This window comes from Eucalyptus grandis, chromosome 6 (genome assembly GCF_016545825.1).
Source record: "Eucalyptus grandis isolate ANBG69807.140 chromosome 6, ASM1654582v1, whole genome shotgun sequence".
NCBI classification, from domain to species: domain Eukaryota; kingdom Viridiplantae; phylum Streptophyta; class Magnoliopsida; order Myrtales; family Myrtaceae; genus Eucalyptus; species Eucalyptus grandis.
The window spans coordinates 54,247,421-54,267,925 of record NC_052617.1 but is presented as its reverse complement, the minus strand read 5'-3'; the positions used below and the strand labels follow the sequence as shown (position 1 = coordinate 54,267,925).

The window sequence follows — 20,505 nt, the reverse complement described above, 5'->3', positions numbered from 1 at the left end:
CAGAATCATAAGTTAGTAAAACAAACAGCAATCAGACACATATTTTAAGCGTTCTTAGCTAACTATCCCAAAGTCTCATCGCGCTTTATCACTCCAGGTAATGATTATGCTCTGACACCAACCAAGTAAGGATGTCATGCCCCAACCCTCGACGGCCGTGCAACGTCCCTCACTCATCATACTTTACTTATCCATTGGTCATTCGATTGCGATGTCCCAAGAGGCATCACTGACTCAATTTGCAACAATGATAAAATGCACAAGCGTTAGCGTAAACAAATCTCCAGCCATTTACCAAACAAAGATAGTTAAAAATGTACTCATATATATGCATCATAAGTCAATATCACATACACGTCATGTTCATAAGTTAAACAAACTAGCTTCATCCTAACAGGCTTCACCCCATCCGATACGCTTGACTGCACTACTACAACCTTCAACAAAAAAGGGGCCCGAGGTACACTTATACCCCTAATACTACGAGGGCAGTTCAAAAAGTATTATCAACTTTAATACCACTTAACCCTTTATGGGCTTCAGAATCCATGGCTCCAGCTTGGTGATCAACTCGGGATCGAACCCAAGGTCAAACACTTCCCTATCAAAAACGTCCCTGTCCTTGGCATCCAAGCTGATGCCTCCCCTTGAACCCCCGACACCCGACACACCATCAAAGCTACGAATAGGACCATGGCTCTCATTACCTATCCAAAAGCACCATGCCACAAATCAGTGAGCCACTAAATTAGGTAGACCCTCGTCCACCTAGATGGTCGTGATGTAGCACATGCAATGCACATCAGTCCCCCAATTGGATACTCTATCACCTCTTAGCTATGCTTTACAAGGAGGCCGAATTAGATCTAGTAGAAAGTTTCTGCCATTCTTAGGGTCTATACACATTCAACAAACAACCATGAGATAAACTCAATGAGTGAACTTTCTAGATCTCACATAGGAAAGCCATTCACCTCAAAAGCACCCTACACATGCAACTATTTAGTGACGGCAAAACATAGCAAGGCTCCTCTCGCTTTACCTTAACTATTCACATAAAAGTCGATTTATTACTCAAGGTCATCAATATAAAGACATAGGCAAATTCCATCATATCTTCCATGCTCCTGAGTAAAACATACAAATGTGCAATATAGTTAAATCGTGCACATGTGCCACGCAATAATCTAGACCTGAACATATACGAATCTCATAAACTTTCCATATAAATATGTCCATATTATTACAACCACTCAAGACCTAAGACCAACCCAAGGGTTCGCAATCATCCAGTGTAACCGGATTTCATCTCGCCCCATCGAGCATGGCATCGTCCTGCGTAAACGCATCGAGATTGCATTCTTGTAAAGAGTTTCGTTCCGAAATCAATCCATGAATAGCATCTGGTTGATTTGGGGGCATTTGAGCTAAACCGGGCATCATCCCATGTAAAACGCATCAGGACGAGTTCACACCCCTCGTAAAATGCATCAAGGTCTTTAGGTGATCACACGGGTATACCAACGTGATACTCATGTGATATGCAACGTCACTTGCCACATGCTATCATGTCACACGCATGCATCATATTATGTCATATATATAATTGCACCATTCAATTCATAAACCCATGACATATAGACTACTTATCAAAATTGAGTAAAGTCATTATAATATGCCAAAATCATTTATCACGTGACATCATAAGCTAACTAATGACTCTTCTTTTATTTATATAACCCATCACCCTACCATGATATATTCTAATAACATGCCATCTCACAACGTCACTTTGTATAGGACATACGTCACACATACCACACATAGTACATTGTTGGAGAAAACTTCATTGAGTGTTTAGAAGTTGACAAAACATTTCCATTAGTCTAGTCTGAAGACCTCCAGACTGCCAGACTCAAGACTCAAAGTCTATTCTCATTGACAGTTTCTAAACTGTCGAAGAAGGCTTATCCGAAACGAAGTATTTCGTTAAGGATTTGATTCTATCGTCTAAAGAAGATCTCTTGGCTAGATATAGCATGTCGAAATCCATTATTCAAATCAAGATTGATTGAGGGATTTTGGATCCGTTGATTGACGAAGTATACTTGGAAGATTCTACTTATGGAAACCTAAATCCTGATTGTATGGGCCAAAAGGATTGATCGGCTATCGTCATGTTCCTTAAATAGCTCAAAGATCTTCTTAATTGATTCTGTCCAACGGGTAGATTGGAAGAATTGCTTTGGTAAGTGCCAACGAGTGTGATGACATAAAGGAGTATATAAGGAAGACGTTCCAGTCGTTCGAGTGGATGCACGATAGAAGAATTCCAAAATCTGAACCTTCTTGTTCTTAGTCAATTAAACTGTTGAGTGAAATCTTGTATGCAAAAGAGAGTCTATATCTTTGAGAGACCTTGAGGAAGTGTAGTAGAGTCTCTACACTGTGGAATCAAGGAAGAGCTTTACTGTAACAACTCTTTTGTTCATAGTGAAATCCAGCCAGTGGGCTGTTAGTGCGGAAGAGTGGATGTAAGCTTGGATTAAGCCGAACCACTATAAACTCTGTGTTTATATTCTCTTCCCTGCGCTCTTTTACTTTGATCGTAACTCGTTTAGTTAACAAGAGACAAATTTCCTTTTCATAATCTATTATTGATTAGTGCTGCACACTTATCTCGGAAATTTGTTTTTACACCTATTCACCCCTCTCTAGGTGCTCATATTAACTTTCACAATTGGTATCAGAGCTTGTGTACTCACTTAAGTTGAAGTGTTTTACTTCAGAGTTAAAGATCCATGGCTAGTATGTTGGCTCCAGACGGTTGAAAGGCAAAGCAATACCATCACCGCCTTATTTTGATGGAAAGGAATACAACATATGGAAAAACAAGATGAAGGCATTTCTAAGATCAAAGGATCCTCTAGAATGGGATGTGGTAGACAAATGAATCATTCCTAAAGCTGCACCTATCTCAGAAAGAGGAAAAGAAGCCGTTGAGTCTAGTGAAATGACTCAAGAAGAGATAACCAAGAGATAAGCTCTTAATGCAAAAGCAATTTATTCCTTATATTGTGCATTACAACTAAAGAAGTTTGGGATAGATTACACATCACCTATGAAGAAACTGATCGAGTGAAAGAAACCAAAATCAACATTCTGCTCAATCAATACGAAGCATTCAAAGTGAAATCAGGAGAATCTATCACTAACATGTTTAGTCGTTTTACGAAATCGTAAATGGTCTTGAAAATCAAGGTCAACCAATTTCGATCCCATGAAAGTAAACAAGCTACCGCGTGGACTCTCAAAAGATTGGAATCACATAAAGACCTCAATAAGGGAGACACAAAGAATTATGCCACTTTCTATTGATGAATTGGTTGGGACTCTTCAGTCTTATGAAGTGGAGCGAATCAATGAAGATGAAGATCCTAAAGGTAAGAAATCCATTGCATTAAAATCTAATGATGATTCTGATGTCACAGATTTTGAAGACGATATGGATGATGAAGAGCTTGCTCTCATGATAAGAAGATTCAGAAAGCTAAACAGAAAGGGGAGAAGATTCAATCCAAAGAAACAAAGTTTTCAAAAGCAACAGTCTAAGTCGCTTGAGGATGATGAATCTAATAAAGATGTAGTTTACTTTGAATGTAAGAAAAAGGGACACATCAAACCCAACCGTCCCCTTCGAGGAAAAAGAAAGGAAAAGCTGAGAAATATTGAAAGGCGCTTAAAGTAGAAACTTGGAGTGATACAGAATGTGAGGAAAGTGATGATGATTATGCTAATATTTGTCTCATGGCACAATTAGACTCAGATTCAAACTCTGAGACAGACTCAGATTCAGATAGTGAATTCGAGGTAAGTAATTTGAATATTCCTACTAGAGTCTCTAGATACATTGATGAATTGTGTCTTAGTCTCAAAACTTCTCTCAAAAGGATTTCCGAACTTAAAAGAGAAAATTCTACACTAAAACAACAGGAAAATGTTTCAAAGAAAAGTCAAAAGTCTAGACAAAGTGTTACTACTTTGAAAGAAAATGCAGACAATCTTTCAAAAGAAAATGCTTTTTTGAAAAATGATATCTCAAGTATTTCTAAAAGATTTTCAATAGGATCTGAGAAACTTGAAAAAATTCTTTTAGCACAAAGACCTTACTTCAACAAATCAGGGTTAGGAATGACTACTGAAACCATTCCTCTAATTGATTTTCCTAAAGTAGGGGAAAGAATTAAGCAAAGACCTACAAGAGTTGCTTACAAAAGTCATTTCCAAAAAGTTATTATAAAACCAGTAGGTCGTAGTGTCCTTACATGTTCTAAGTGCAATAGCTCAGATCATTTTGAGAAAGAATGTCCTATGGTTTGGAAACCTGTTAAGAAGGTATGTGCAAAGACTGTATATTATACTAACACCAATAGACCCAAGAAAATATTGGTACCAAAGAAAGCTTGAGTCTCTTTTCTAAATGTAGGTCACTATCAAGAAAAAAGGTTAAATGGTACCTGGATAGTGGATGCTCAAGACATATGACAAGAGATTCAAATTGCTTCATAAAACTTATTCAAGTTAATGGTGGAAAAGTTTCTTTTGGAGGAAACAGCAAAGGAAGAATTGTGGGATACGGAATTGTAAAGATTGGAAGCCTCACGATTAGTAATGTTTCCTTAGTGGAAGGACTCAACTACAATTTGCTAAGTATTAGTCAGCTGTGCGATACTGGTTTCAAAATCAACTTTCAAGAAGAAATATGTTCGGGAACTAGTAAAAACTCCTCCCAGTCTTTCACGGGTCGAAGACATAGAAATATCTACCTCTTGGATGTCAAACCAGATGAAACCCAATGTCTAATCTCAATTCAAGAAGAAGCTTTAACTGATGAAAGTTGGATTAAAGCTATGCAAGAAGAACTCAGGCAATTCAGCATTAATGATGTCTGGGAATTGACTCCTAAACCGAAAGGTAAATCTATCGTTGGAGCTAAATGGGTTTTCAGGAACAAGATGAACGTGAAAGGAAAGGTCGTAAGAAACAAAGCAAGACTCATGGCCAAGGGATATACGCAAAAGAAGGGATAGACTATCATAAGACTTACGCACCGCAAAGCAAGGTTAGAAGCAATTAAATTATTACTTGCTTTTGCTTGTCATAAGAATTTCAGGTTATTTCAAATGGACGTCAAAAGTGCTTTCCTAAATGGATTTATCCAAGAGGAAGTCTATGTGGAACAACCACCCGGTTTTAAAGACCCAAGAAAACCAGACTCTGTATTCAGACTGAAAAAGGCTTTATATGGTTTAAAGCAAGTACCTCGAGCTTGGTACGACATACTAAGTAAGTTTTTAATTCATAATGGTTTTGTCAAAGGTAAAGTAGATACTACATTGTTTATCAAAAGAGAAAGCAAAAGTTTTCTACTTGTTCAAATTTATGTTGATGATATTCTTTTTGGATCTTCTAATGAAAGTCTCAGTGCAAGAAATTATCTAAGTCTATGCGGGATGAGTTTGAAATGAGCATAATGGGTGAACTAACCTTCTTTCTCGAGCTTCAAGTGAAACAACTAGAGGACGGTATCTTTATTCATCATAAAAAATATGCTAAAGAACTTGTCAAAAAGTTTGGACTAGAAAATTGCAAAAACACTGATATACCAATGTCAAGTTCTTTAAAGCTAGACAAAGATGAAGGAGGAAAGAAAGTTGACCAGAAGCTATACAGGAGTATCATTGGTTCACTTCTTTATCTAACTGCTTCTAGACCTGACATTTTGTTTAGTGTTTGTAGTTGTGCTAGATTTCAATCAGACCCTAAAGAATCTCATTTAAGCTCAACTTCAATTTTAGGTCTCTAGTATCCTAAAGAAGGAGACTTTACTATTCTTGGATACTCAGACGCAGACCTAGCCAGATGCAGAGTTGATAGAAAGAGCACCTCGGGCACTTGTCAACTACTTGGAAGCAGGACAATATCTTGGTTTTCAAGGAAGCAAAGTATAGTAGCTCTTTCTACAGCAGAAGCAGAGTATGTAGCTCTTGGAAGTTGTTGTTCACAAATTCTATGGATAAAACAACAATTAAGAGACTTTGGAATTGAAGATTCATGCACTGAAATCAAATGTGACAACACCAGCGCAATCAATCTCACCAAGAATCCGATTCTTCACTCAAGAGCAAAACATATAGAGATTCGACATCATTTCATTAGAGATCATGTTCAAAATGGAGAAGTTTTGATTTAGTTTATTGACTCAAAGAATCAACTGGCGGATATATTTACAAAGCCTTTGGAGAAAAATCAATTTGAAGTTATTCATTCCAAACTCAATATCTTAAAGTCTGAAGAAGTTCAGACTTAGGACTGAAAAGTCTGAAGGCACTCAGATTCAGATAATCAAGATCTACGATTGTAAGTTATTTCTATTTTAGAAACTTATGTCTTGGATCAAATCTTGAAAAGGTACGATCATCTATCCAAAATTAATTGGTGTTATTTTCCCAATTTTCGTGATTAGTGCAATACTTCCTTTTCGAAAAAGAAGTTATTTTTGAAATGACAGCTATCTAATTTTTGAAAAGGTAGTTATTTTTAAAAGGCATATTTATATTTCATTTTTACGACGTTTCGTATGCCTCACTTCGACCGCCTTATATACTTGTCGGTTCTTCTTCGTTTTACTCACAAAAAAAAAAAACCCTAAGAGAGCACAGATCTTCCATTTCTGTCTTCTTCTCTTGTTTAATCCTCGAAAATTTTACATCTTTCTTGGGAAACAAGCTTGGAATCTCTCAAAGACTGTGAAAGATGTCGTCTCAAAGAAAGTCTTCAAGGATCGCAAGCAGGGGACCACAGCAAATGCGTGAGGGGCCTACGCACTTTGATCTCACCGAGGAAGAAGAATCTCCTAGACAGCAGCAGAGCCCACAACATTCTCGGCAGCGTTCATCTCCTCCATCTAGACCTCAGGGTGTTGCCCATCGAGAAGAGGAAGAAATCATCGAAGACGCAGAACCTGTAAGAACTCATAAGCCCGCTTTTACGTATAAGTTTTATTGTGCTTTAAAGAGGAGTGGTACTCCGTTGAACTACATTGATGAATTTCTTAAAGACAAAGGGTATAGAAATGAAACTTTCTTTTTACGCACAATGGAACGATTGGGAATTGCCCCTGCTGGGTTGGCGGAAAAGGCATTGGCAAATATCCCAAGCGATCCACATGTTGGAGGGCTAAGTCAACCAGATGGGAATGACGATGATAGGATGTACATTCAGTTTAAACCTAGAATGGGTGTTGCAGCAAAAGTCTGAAGCAAAAGGACGGATTTGTTTCGATGAGGGGAACACAAGCAACTAAACTCTAAGTTGCTGAAGCGTGGGGTGATAAACCCTAGAAGTGTGGATGTTGATTTTCTTGACTCTGTGAATGTCAATCTGTGGGAAAGATTCAGTCTTCTTCAACTCGAACATTTTTGTTCTGAAACTACAGAAGCTCATGCTGAACTTACTACTTATTTCTATTCGAATCTTAGTTTCTTGGATGCGAATGGATTCTTTTTTAGTGTTTGAGATCAGGACTATGTGGTTGACATGAATACATTGGCTGATGTGATTAGGGTTGAAAGAGGGAGATATCAACCTATTAGTGTGTCTGTTGCTTGTGCAATGATCGAGCTTGTTCAGGATAGAACAATGAAAGGGAAGATTTCCTATTTGAGGATGAATGCGACCAACATTTTGCTTCACAAGATTGTGATTAACTCCCTAAGACCAAAATCTACTTCAAAGACCGACGTTTCAAACTTGGAGGCAAAGCTGATGTATGCCATCAATGCTGGGAAAAAGTTCTCTCTTCCACACACTATTATGTTCCACATGTACAGAACAATGGTGAAGGACAAGGGTCAACTTCCATACGTAGCTCTTGTGACCAAGTTATTCAAACATCTGAACGTTCAGCCTCCCCAGATTCTTTGTGTTTGACCATGCGATCAAATGGTGGTGGGACTGAAGATGGTCTCTAAAATGTGTCTGAGGGAACTCAACAAAGCTTTGGAGCAGTTCAAAGTGAAAACCCCTGTCAAGACTCATTTAGTCTCTTCTACGGCAAAGCGAAAAGGGAATGAGCTCATGGTTGCTCAATCCAAGAAAAGAAGAGCTCTCATCATTGAGAATGAAGAGGATGAGGATGATATCACCATTTCTGCGATGGCATTGAAGAACTTGAGTCGTTATGTTCCAGAAACAACAGAGAGATAGGAAAAAGACAAGGATGAGACAGAACAAAGGACTTGAGAGAGAGAAGATTTGGAGAAAGAAGCAGAGGAGAGAGATGCAAATGAGGAAAGAATTGAGGAAGAAGAAGAAGAGGTGAAAGGAGATCAAGCAGAAGTAGAGCATGAGGAACACTTTTCTCCACCTGAAGGCATGGAAATAGGGGGAGATCCTGAGAAAAGAGGAACGTCCTCATTCCCTGCCACAAGTGAAGGAGTAAGTCGTTCTCCAGATCCAAAGGAGATCTATGCCTCTCAATTTCCTGAGGAGGGACATGATGTTTCATCGCCCAATTTGCATGACCATGCTGATTTGCCATCATCTGCCTATACACCGTCTGATCGTGCAGAAGCCAGTACTCAGACTGATAATTTAGCAGACTTTCGTAGAATACTTAATGTTCTCTTGGAGATACGAGGTCAAATATATGCTATGGGATGCGAAGTACAGAACTTGCAAAATGCAAGTCAAACCTCTTCAGTTTCTTTGCATGATCAAATTCATGCCCTTGCTCTTCAAGTTCAAGCAAATGCTAAGGGTGAAGATGTGGCACAACTGAAGGAGGATTTGAAAAAGCTGGAAGGGATTGTCCAGTCAATGGGAGATTTCCAACTTGTTCGTGTTCCCAAGCAATCTTAATTTTATTCTCTTTTCATCTCTACCTTTTTAATGATGACAAAAAGGGGGAGAGATGTGGTGCAGATTTGATTTTGAACTTTGAACTCACTTTTTGAACTTTTGTGTCGATTATGTTTCACTGACTGGACTTTTGTGTTTGACTGTTTGGATTTGAACTGGATTTCGATTTGACTGTTTGAATGTTTGTGTATCTTAAGTACTATTGATATCTCATGGCTTTGCTCATTTACATAACTAACCTACTTTCTGTGGATGCAGATTCTAATGTTATTTTTACCAAGCCATTTATCTTTGTGAGATATCCATATTTGCTTGAGTAATGTTTTGCAGGTCAAAGTTATCCAAATCTGCAGGAAAATTTTGTCACCATCAAAAAGTGGGAGATTGTTGGAGAAAACTTCCTTGAGTGTTTTGAAGTTGACAAAACGTTTCCATCAGTCTAGTCTAAAGACTTGCAGACTCTTCCATCAAAGTCTAAAAACCTCCGGACTGCCAGACTCAAGACTCAAAGTCTATCCTCATTGACAGTTTCTAAACTGTTGAAGAAGGCTTATCCGAAATGAAGTATTTCGTTATGGATTTGATTCTGTCGTCTAAAGAAGATCTCTTGGCTGGATATAGCATGTCGGAATCCATTATTCAAATCAAGATTGATTCAGGGATTTTGGATCCGTTGATTGACGAAGTATACTTGGAAGGTTATACTTATGGGAACCTAGATCCTGATTGTATGGGTGAGCAGGATTGATGGGCTATCGTCATGTTCCTTAAATAGCTCGAAGATCTTCCTAATTGATTCTGTCCAACGGGTAGATTGGAATAATTCATTTGGTAAGTGCCAACGGGTGTGATGGCATAAAGGAGTATATAAGGAAGACGTTCCTGTTGTTCGAGTGGGTGCACGATAGAAGAATTCCAAAGTCTGAAGCTTCTTGTTCTTAGTCAATTAAACTGTTGAGCGATATCTTGTGCGCAAAAGAGAGTCTATATCTTTGAGATACCTTGAGGAAGTGTAGTAGAGTCTCTACACTATGGAATCAAAGAAGAATTTTACTGTAACAACTTTTTTGTTCATAGTGAAATCTAGCTAGTGGGCTGTCAGTACGGAAGAGTGGACGTAGGCTTGGATTAAGCTGAATCACTATAAACTCTGTGTTCATATTCTCTTCCCTACGCTCTTTTACTTTGATCGTAACTCGTTTAGTTGACAAGAGACAAATTTCCTTTTCATAATCTATTATTGATTAGTGCTACACACTTATCTCAGTAATTTGTTTTTACACCTATTTACCCCCTTTAGGTGCTCATACTAGCTTTCACATACATAACCCGCATAACATATATAACACATGATCCATATAACGCATTCACACATAATCCATATAACACCTTTACACATAATAGTCAATCACCCTATTATGGCATAATATAACAACATATCCACTTCACTTAACATAACCCGATAGCTTATTGCCCTATACATGATAACCTATCATCAAAACTCTTATCTTCAAAGATCCGATAACCTATCGCTGAAAGTCCGATAACTTATTGCCCGGAACATGATAGCTTATCGTCCATTACTTGATAACTTATTGTCTAAAGCTCGATACCCTATCACTTTAAACTTGATAACTTATCGGTAAAAAGTTCGATAGCCCATCTAAACCCAAAGATCACTTATCACACAACATTCACTTATCACATTAATAAATCACCATTTAACCATAATCAAGCGCCAAACTACTCCTTAAGTGCAACGATAATCCTAATCAAGGGCTAGAAAGCCACTCAAACATAATCCAAGCTTCTAGACGCGACGAGGGAGGAGTGGCAAGGCTGGATAGCAGCTTACGGCTGCTGGTTGCACGTCTACATTGCGTGGGGGAGCTGGGCGATTGCTGGTTGGTGGCAAGTTGGCACTCTTGCGGTGGCATGGCGGCAGTGGTGGCCTTTGGGCTTCTGGGGGGACCAAACCGAAGAAGAAATAAGGGAGAGGGAGCTGCTGTGAGGGCTGGACAGCAGACTTCTCATCTTTAAAGCTTGGCCACGGTGAAGGAAATGGTGTGCGGAGGGCGGTGTGGCATCGGGGTACAAAGGACGGTTGCCGTAATGGGAAAAACAAGAGGAAAATGGAAGAACAAGCTTGAGATGGAAGTGAAAAGGGGGATGAGGGTTTCGGTTAGGGTAAAAAGGGAGAGAGGATGAATTTCAAACATTCAGGTGAAAAAAATGAGAGAAAGTGAGAGTGAGGAGGAGGGTGGCCGGCGATGAGAGAGAGAGAGAGAGAGAGAGAGAGAGAGAGATCAAATCTCATAAATGTTCATCACTTCTCTTGGACTCACTTCAATCAAGATGGCTTCTTCAAGAAGCAAAAATCCTTCCATTATTAAGGGGATTCTACACTTGAGTGGATAGGTTTAGGCTTAGATTAGCTAGGCTAGGCTAGGTGGCTTCCAACTCCTCCCCATTGCCGCCCAATAAGCTTGTGCCACTCCTCTATGTCCAATTTCCCACTTTGCCCTTTTCTCCTTTGTCAAAAGGAGGGACATTTTGGTCATATCACCAAGATTGTGTACTATTTATGCACTATTCACGCACTTGAAAGCAATTAATGCAAAGATTTATAAATGATGGACCTAATTGAGCTAGGAGAGCCCATAGCCCTCATAGGCTGTCCACTCCACTTGGGCATGTGGCCCATGGGCCGCCCAATGTGGGCGTGGGCTCAATTGGGCCTAGCTCCGTGGGCTTGGGCCCATTAGGTTACACAATGTGGGCTTAGGCCCTCTTCAGTCCTTGCTCGTGGCCCATTCCCAACTCTCCAAATTTCCACATCCCTTCGATGAGAAATTCAATTTTCACCCCAAAGTGACCTTTCCGATGCTTTCGCGGTTTATCGATCCTCAAGATAATCTCCTCCGAAAATTGTTTATTGATATAATTCTGTTCTAAAAATTGAGGTCGGAACGAGGATGTCACACCTTGCCGACCACTAGAGAGGGTCGCAGCCCTCGCCTAGCCTTACCCAAGGCCACGGGCGAGGCCTAAAGGCCACAAGTAAGATAGCTTCGCCTAGATCTGAGCCTTGCCCTAGCCTTGCCACTGGCAAAGGTGACCTTGCTTACAACCTTGGCAAGGTCGAGCAAGGGCTGCTACCCTCTCCGTGGTTGGCAAGGGCTTTGTGTCCCCTCACCTAGTGGCCGGTGAGCCTTGCATGAGCCTCATTGGCCACTATAGGGAATGTCCAAGGAGGAAGAATAGAAAAATGAAAACGAAAAAGAAAAAAATTATAAAAAATAATAATAAATAAAAATTATTTAAAAAATTGCCACTCGGCATTGCCCAGACGGCCAATGTTCGCATTAGTGCCCCGTCCAACATTGATCAGATGGACTGAATTGGTACTAATGTGAAAAGATTTAAGACTAAATTGGTCCAATTGAATGATTTAGTACTGAATTGGTATCAATGTAATAGATTTAGAACTTTGTGTGTGCTTTTCCCTCAATTTGACTGAAGTACCGACATTCATCGAATTAAGATACCAACTAAAGATAGTCACATACCAACTTTTTATCTTTTGCTTTGTTTTGAGAAGTATGAACATTTCTTTGTACTTCCAAAATTATCATCTCCTTTAATATTCTACCAACATTTATTCTTCTAGCTGTCGATGCCTTTCACATAATTTGGTGTGTCAATATGACATATGTTGGTATGCCAATCAAATGAAGGTTGGTGATTTCGAATGAATATTAGTAAACTCTAAGGCCTTTGTAAGCACAAGTATAATTGTTTATTTATTATTAAGACAGTCGCTCATCCTGGAAGTGTGAAGAAATGTTGGTATTTCTCCAACCGAAGTAAGATAAAACGTATAAATAAATAAATAAAAAGAGAGAAGTAAGATAAAACGTTGGTAAATTATTGTGACGGTTGTTGCTGCACTGGTCAAATCAACAGATAATTGATTCGAGCTTTGGCAAAGACAATAGACATAAAAAAAAAAAAAAAAAGAATCAATTGCAAAATGAATAGTCTCTAGGATTTCCGATTAATCAATTGTAAAAAGAATAACTGACCAATATCTTCCCTTTATCGGATACACAAGATATTCAAGATGACCAACCAGTTGATCAACCCAATCAGTTGCACTTGCTCTAATGTGATATAACTCTACGATATCCACATATATGCTACGCCACCATAATCGCAAAGAATTGGACGGATCTCTACACTATTTCTCGGTTTATATATGGCAAATGGCCGCATTCGATGCTAGTTGATGCATCATAAATTGATTAGCTTTTAACAGATTGACTTTTGTTGTCTTATGCCCAAGAAAAAGCACCCTTTTATTTTTCTGGTGAAAAGAGCCCCCCTTAGCCTTAAGTAAGTGAACCGCACCTATGAAACACGTACCTCTATCGGACTTTATTTTCCTTGACAAAAGTACAGTGCAAATGTCAAAACTTGGTACAGAGGGACATTTAAATACCAAAGTTACAAAATGTACACTTAAGTGTCACGAAATTTATGAAAATTGGGACACCTGAGTGTCAAGTCTGGCGACCTTGGCCGAAAATCTTACGTAACAATTTTTAATAATATAACTCACTTAGGCAGCTCGCCGAAGAGCTGAGTAAAAAAAAAAAAAAAATACATTTTTTTGCCTCTTTTTGAATTTTAACATAAATATTAATTAAATTAAATTATTGATGATGATGATAAAAGGGAGGAGATGCATATTCAGAAGGCGAGGGCTTAGCCCTCGCTATCACCTCCCCATCGTCGATGACTAGCCGGGGTCGTTGACCTTGACTGACTAGCTAGAGGATAAGGCCCGGTGACCCTAATTGACCCTTCCCCCACCATCGTTGGCCCTTCTTAGCAATAGTGGGAGGCAACGATGAGGGTTGAGCCCTCGCCTTTTGCAATCTTCATGTTTTTTTTTTTTTAAATAAAATTTTAGTTTTTAATCTAATTTAATTAATATTTATGTTAAAATTCAAATCCAATGCAAAATGACATCATTTTGGCTTATCTAGCCATTTCAGCGTGTAAAGCAACATCATTTTGCACTTGTCTCGCCAGAAAAAGTCCACGTCATTTGCTGGATTTTCTCACAATTGACACTTAACTTATCTATTTTGCTCTGATTTTGATATTTAAGTATATATTTCCTAACTTTTGATATTTAAGTATATATTTCCTAACTTTTGGTATTTAAGTGTCCATCCGTGCTAAGTTTTGACACTCCAGGGGTTTGGCTCCCTATTTTCCTCTCTTACTAATTGCAGGTAATGTTTTTGATTGGTTGATTATTAATATTGACAAAAACTACCTAAAAACTTGGCTAAAATAGATAGAGATGATGTTCATAACTGTAACTCAATAAGGCAAACATGACTGTACCCCATTGATTATATAAATGAGTAACACACGAGCAAAAGTCAAACGTGAAATTCATTTTTGTTGGTGGTGCATGGAGTTGAACATTTATAACGTGTCTAATCAATACGTGAAAGTTTCATCGTATTACTAGTAAGGCAATATCATGGAATTGCCCAGGAAAAAAAAAATCATCCAAGTTGGACACACTACATCCTTGAGCAAGCAGAAATCTGCACTTCCATATCATTTTAACTTCGGTACACTCAAAGACAATATAGCTCCCTGATAAGCTCTGCCAACAAACAGTAGGAGGAAATATGTCACTGATTTGAATCCAAAAGCTTTCTAAAGCTAAATTATGCTGCTTGGAGAAAGACACTTATTAAAGATAAATTACGCGCTTATTAACGAACAAGAAGCAACCCAAACGCTCCTTCCTATGAAGTTTGAACGTGAAAGAACCAGATGAACCAGTGTAGTCAATGGAGACCTAGTGCAACCACAACATCCAACACCACATGCCTAACATATATCGATAACCTATTATTGTCATCTCACACTACTAGCTAGTGGTAGGACATGGTTTTTCATGCTATCCGTGTATGCAGTGTTCGTGATCGCAATACTATCCATGTACACATTGGGCTTCTCTCCAAGTAAATGAACCGTCTCTTCTAGATTCACATCAATACTAGTGGCCCATGGGTGCTTAGCCATTGCTCTGAGTCCCTCCAATTCAATTGCTACTTCCTTCATGGTTGGCCTCTCCTCACCTTTTAATTTCAAGCATCTCTCAGCAAGATTAGCAACTTCCCTCACCTGCTCATTGTTTCCTTCATTTGCAATATCTTCCTCAATAATTTGAAACAATTTGTCATTTTTCAATGATGAAAGAAAGTACGTTGCCAAGCTCCGCTCTTCTTCCGGTCGATCAAAAGAAAGCGCCTTCCTCCCTGTCAATAGCTCAGCTAGTACAACTCCAAAGCTATAAACATCACTCTTTTCTGTCAATTGGCTTGTGTGGAAGTATTCAGGGTCCAAGTATCCCAATGTTCCCTGAACCATAGTCGACAATTGTTTTTGATCAAGTGGGACTAATCTTGAAGCTCCAAAGTCGGAGACTTTCGCAATGTAATTATCATCCAAAAGGATGTTTGCTGACTTGACATCTCGATGGATAATGGGAGTGGAAGCTGTGGAGTGCAAGTATGAGAGGACTCCGGCAGTTTCCAAAGCGATTCTCAACCGGGTCTCCCAAGATAGCTTCGATGATTTGTTTGTATTGTGGACATGGTCGAAGAGAGTTCCATTGTTGACGTACTCATAAACCAATAAAGGCACCTCGGTTTCCAAACAACATCCCAAAAGCTTGACCACATTGCGATTATTAATTTGAGAAAGCACAATGACTTCATTGATGAACTGTTCGATTTGGCTAGGGTCCATGAGCTTGGACTTCTTAATGGCAACTACCATATTATCTGGCAACAACCCTTTGTAAACAGTACCGTAACCTCCTTGCCCAACTATTCTGGTCTCATCATAATTGTCAGTTGCCTTCTCTAGCTCTTCAACACTGAAGATTTTCGCAGTTTTTGTGGTTCTATCACGTTCATGCAATTGTTGTTGCAAAAGCAAACCACCATTTTTCTTGAAATATTGTTCTTTGAGCCTGATGAGCTTCCGTTGTTTGTATCCAAAATACAAAAAGCCTATGCTGAAAAGCAGCCCTATTATGCCCATAGCAACACCTGTATACAACACAGATTTTTCATAATAATTAGTCACATGATTATCTGCACAACAAATCATTGCACCATGTAAAATCGGCCACGCATTCAAAATTTATGTAGAATTATATTGTGAGGTTTCCTCGAAAAATCTCGCTGTTTTGGGACAATTTGAGTGCAAATAGGATAATGGATATATTTAAGCTAATCTAAAAAAAAAGGAAGAAAAGCGCAATCGTCTCGGTCTACAAAAAATGTCATCAGTTTAACAGATTTAATTCGACATGAAAGAATTCATAAAAGCATGAACTTAAACTAACTGCAAGGATACTTATCTTTTCCTATGGTCCCACAGTATACTTGCTTACAGCTTCTTAGGTCTTACGCAACCAAATTCACGCCATCTAAAGCATACGTTTATAGAGACTTTTTCGTTGAACTATGCATGATTTTAAATAACTCAATACAAGTCCCTCTTTGTATTCAGCTTGATCCCTTATGATGACATGAAAATGGCAAGGACTAGTATCCATGAGTAAATTTTTCAAATGGATTGATATTAGGTGCGAAAGTTGCTTATATCTTCCTCTTTACTTGTATCGTCACCTTCAATGGGTGTTGTCATGTCGCTAGTAATCAACTAGCTATCTAAATGATATCATGATAAAAATGGCTTGTGAAGAGATTAAAAGAGTTGTGTAAGTTGTGTCACACAGAAAAGAAAGACGAAATAGCCATTGAATCAATTCTATCAGTTCTTACATGCTAATCAATACTATAGAGAAAAAGGAACGGGTTTGACTTTTAGGAGCCCAAAAAAAAAAAAAAAAAAAAAACAAGGATTGGGACTCTCTAATAAGATAAAAAAATACATGCAAATCCACATCTCAATCAATCACCTCATGCCTCATGTGGAGCATTTTTTTTTTTTTTTTTTGTCCCATCATCGCCCTTGCAATTGCAAATATGCAAATTTAACTATTATTGTAAGAAGATAGAAACGACAGAGAGTGAAGGAGTAAAAGAAGTGTCATAGGTAATAAAGAGATAATATCAACGTGCTAAAATTTTGTATATATTTCAAGCTAAGAACGCTCCAGATTTGAGATAATTGTCAAACTTAGTGTTTTATATTGGCAAGTTTGTAAGTTTTAGTCAGGATTTGATCAATCCCTATAGGTTGTGCGGGATTAAGTTGTGTTTTTTATATAAAATTTTCACGGTTAAAGAATATTGGAAGAACACTAAAGCTAGAAAGTCTTTAGGGGGATTAAAGAAAGAACAAGAGGAAAAGAGGGCGAGCCATATCCATTTGTCCCCCAGCCTGGATGTGGAGCAGAAGAATTTTACCACATCCCTGCCCCCCAAAATCCATTGATCACGGGCTTTCACTCATTTTATTTGGGATTAGGAAGTAAGGATATCCACTTGGATTGGTAAAAAGAGCGATCCCTATGCATACGTCTCAACCAGTTTTCGCGAATCACAAGTTCCCGCCCGGGCCACCCCACTTTCTAAAGGTACGCATGCGGGCGCACGCGTAGGGAGAGGGAGAGGGAGAGAGAGAGACTTGAGGTGGTGTTGGTCGTTTCGGCGGCACCCGGTGTTAACTTCACCAGAAGTGGCAGCTACGAGCAACAGAGGCGGTGATGGATGGAGCTTGTGGGCAGGGAGGGGAAGATAATCACATATTTCATGATTTAGTTCTAGATGCGTTTTGTCATTCTCTCAAGGATGACGGTCCTCTCTCTCCACCTCGAGTTTTGTATAGCCAGCTTGAGGAAAGATTTAGCCAGTTCGAGAGCACATTCCAATTTTTCATCTTCCTTTTTTCGTGGCTTTCTATTCCTTTTTTTTTTTTAACGCCAGCACACCAACATAAGATACGTTTTCCTTTAATTTACAATTTTTATAAAGACTAATTACGTTTGATCGTAATTAAGTACAAAGAATGTCATTAAATGCATTATGTTTTAGATTTTGAAATATTGCAACGGCATTGATGACATTTTATCATAGGTGAGTGCAACATAGTATAAAAATAGTAAAAAAAAAAAATGCTGAATTTTCAGAAATTACAATTACGATAGTATACAAAAGATTTACAACATCACGTCATGAGGGGAAAACTTTATAAAACGTCAATTTTTTTTTTACTGATGTACAATTCTAATCAAGTGGTTGATATAAATTTCATTATTTTATTTTGTGAGGTACAGATATTTCAGTATTTACCAAGGGTAAAATGTTGTAGAATGTGAAAATTTTTATTTTATGAGGTTGTGAACAAAATGCAAAATTGAGCACAAATAAATTTTTAAAAAAATGATTATCTGCAAGATTGTTCATAGAGGAAAGATGGGATGAAGATTGAGATTCAAGAGATGTAGTCAGGAAGAACGAAGAATAGTTCATAACTAAAATACGATATGATACAGAGAGCTTACTGACGAAATCATTGAGATGCTTCAATTCTTCTATACATACATACATACATACATACATACATCCATACATACATACATAGAAAACGGCAATTTTGTGACGTGTGGTTTTCCAGGTCAGTATTTTGACTAATTCAATCCACGACCTTGCAACTCCGCGCTATAAGCGGTAATGGAGATGACGCAACTACAAGTCATACCGTACCAATATCAACATTCGCAACTTGTTCTTAATAGATAAAAGATGTATTCTCAATTACCCAAAGCCCAAGGTCAGTCAAAAGATGCTCGAAGAGTTCAAACATCGACAAGAGTGAAATTAATCTACTTTTGAATTTTAAGAGAGCTTTTCGACCGAATTTTTTTTTTTTTGAGAGAACTCGATCGTTATGTAGTTAGTAACACATGATATACTTAATGCATTAGATTATCTCGTTTATCTTCTGCATAGAGAACATCAGTGAGAAGGATATAGAAAGTTTCATTTTGGATTTTTTAAAGCAACAGTGGAAGATAAATCGGTCGAAAATGTGAATGGTTAAATTTTTCCAACACCACAGACAAGTTAGATTATATATTCTCGAAATCAGCTAGGATAAAAGTATTTTTTTTTTTAAGTCAGGAAGTCTGAATAAAATGAAAGAACTTACCAACCAAAATCTTCATCAAATGTGATGGATTAGCAGTGCATCCTTGTCCATCTCCACCGCCCATTCTACTATTGCTATGATAACCCTTTGGGCATGAACATGTATAATTCCCCTCAATATTATTGCACTTTCCCTCACATGGGTACTTCTCTGGATACGCACACTCATCAATATCTGCATAAGTTAAACACACATATTAAATGTGTCTAATTCTCTGATCATATAAATACAAATGACAAGTCAAAGAATGTTGATGTTATCAACGTACCACGGCAGCCATTCTCGAGGTAAGGATTGCCTTGGTAACCTTCTAAACAATTGCACTTGTAACCAGATCCGTTTTCTGCATTGGTGCAATTGGCGTTCTTGGTGCACATGTAGCTTGTGGTTTTCTTGGCCTCCTCGCATGTTTGATCCCCTATCGCCCAGTCGAGGACTAGAGCAGACTCATTAAATTTAAGCCGTGAAAGATCATCAACCGAGAAGTTGTAGAAGTCATTTTCGGCAACAAAGGCATAGCTGCAAGGATTGAATTTTAGGACAAAGGCATGATTGAAATCGCTCCAAATAGAGATTTCGTAACCCAAGGTGTTCTTAGGGATGCTCGTTTGACAGCAACCGATACCAGAACACGGCCCACCGCTGACATCCGAAATGTCACTGCACGAAGACATACAGCCGAAAGAGAACTTCCCATTGCTGCCGTTGAATTTAGCCGACGTGTCGCAACCGACTGCAGTGAACTTGTTCTTGGTGCTGGATATGGGGAATTCAGGTTGGGCGAACCACGGTCTCGAGGAATTGTCGTAGCCAGAAGAGGAATAGCAATCTTGACCGACCGGAACATTAACTCGCAGCTCCTGATCCTTGATAGAAATGTCGAGTATTTTAATGTTAGAACCTTTTTCATTCATGTAAGGTGTGGGAGGGTTGGTAGAGTAATCACAATAGACAGTAAATGATGGGCGATTGATGCGGCAGTGGGGATCACTGTCGCTCAATCCAAAGGGGTATGGAATTGAGAGGCTTCCGCAGGTACTTCGACATAGCTTGGCCATTAAATCAGCAGCCCCTGCAACGTGATTGTGGGATGGACCCAATATGATGGTCCCAAGCACCACAACTTTCAAGAGGAGCTCGTGGATGACCATGGTTCTTCCTTCAACTCTCTTGAAAATGTTTTGTTGCTTCGATGAATTAATTTGATGGGTTCGGGGATATATAAGGAGAAGTAAGATGGGTTGTTTTTCTTTTGGTCAAGTAATTGTAGTTAAAGTCTTAAATTTAAGTTGGGGAGTCAACATGACGTGCCATACCCGCTTGCGTGAGACGACAGTTCCTTGTGTGACTAAATCTTCCGCG

General features: G+C 38.7%; 1 protein-coding gene across 1 annotated transcript; it reads right to left on the bottom strand.

Moving 5' to 3' along the window:
* Positions 1-522: 522 nt before the first annotated feature.
* Positions 523-20,294, bottom strand: LOC104429795 (wall-associated receptor kinase 5-like). The gene is made up of 6 exons (XM_039314699.1): positions 19,412-20,294; positions 19,144-19,317; positions 14,899-16,070; positions 14,717-14,809; positions 14,530-14,611; positions 523-707 (listed from the first exon to the last, which is right to left on the bottom strand). Exons 1-6 carry the CDS (start codon positions 20,292-20,294, stop codon positions 523-525), a joined length of 2,589 nt encoding a protein of 862 aa, XP_039170633.1.
* Between the last annotated feature and the right edge of the window lie 211 nt (positions 20,295-20,505).

What these genes read in the sequence shown, in the direction of transcription:
- LOC104429795 (XM_039314699.1), bottom strand. Translation starts at nt 20,294, where the DNA reads ATGGTCATCCACGAGCTCCTCTTGAAAGTTGTGGTGCTTGGGACCATC. An exon ending in CCTCGAGAATGGCTGCCGTG is followed by an intron (nt 19,318 to 19,411) that starts GTACGTTGATAA and finishes TAACTTATGCAG; the next exon opens with ATATTGATGAGTGTGCGTAT. An exon ending in TTTGATGAAGATTTTGGTTG is followed by an intron (nt 16,071 to 19,143) that starts GTAAGTTCTTTC and finishes TGTTGTATACAG; the next exon opens with GTGTTGCTATGGGCATAATA.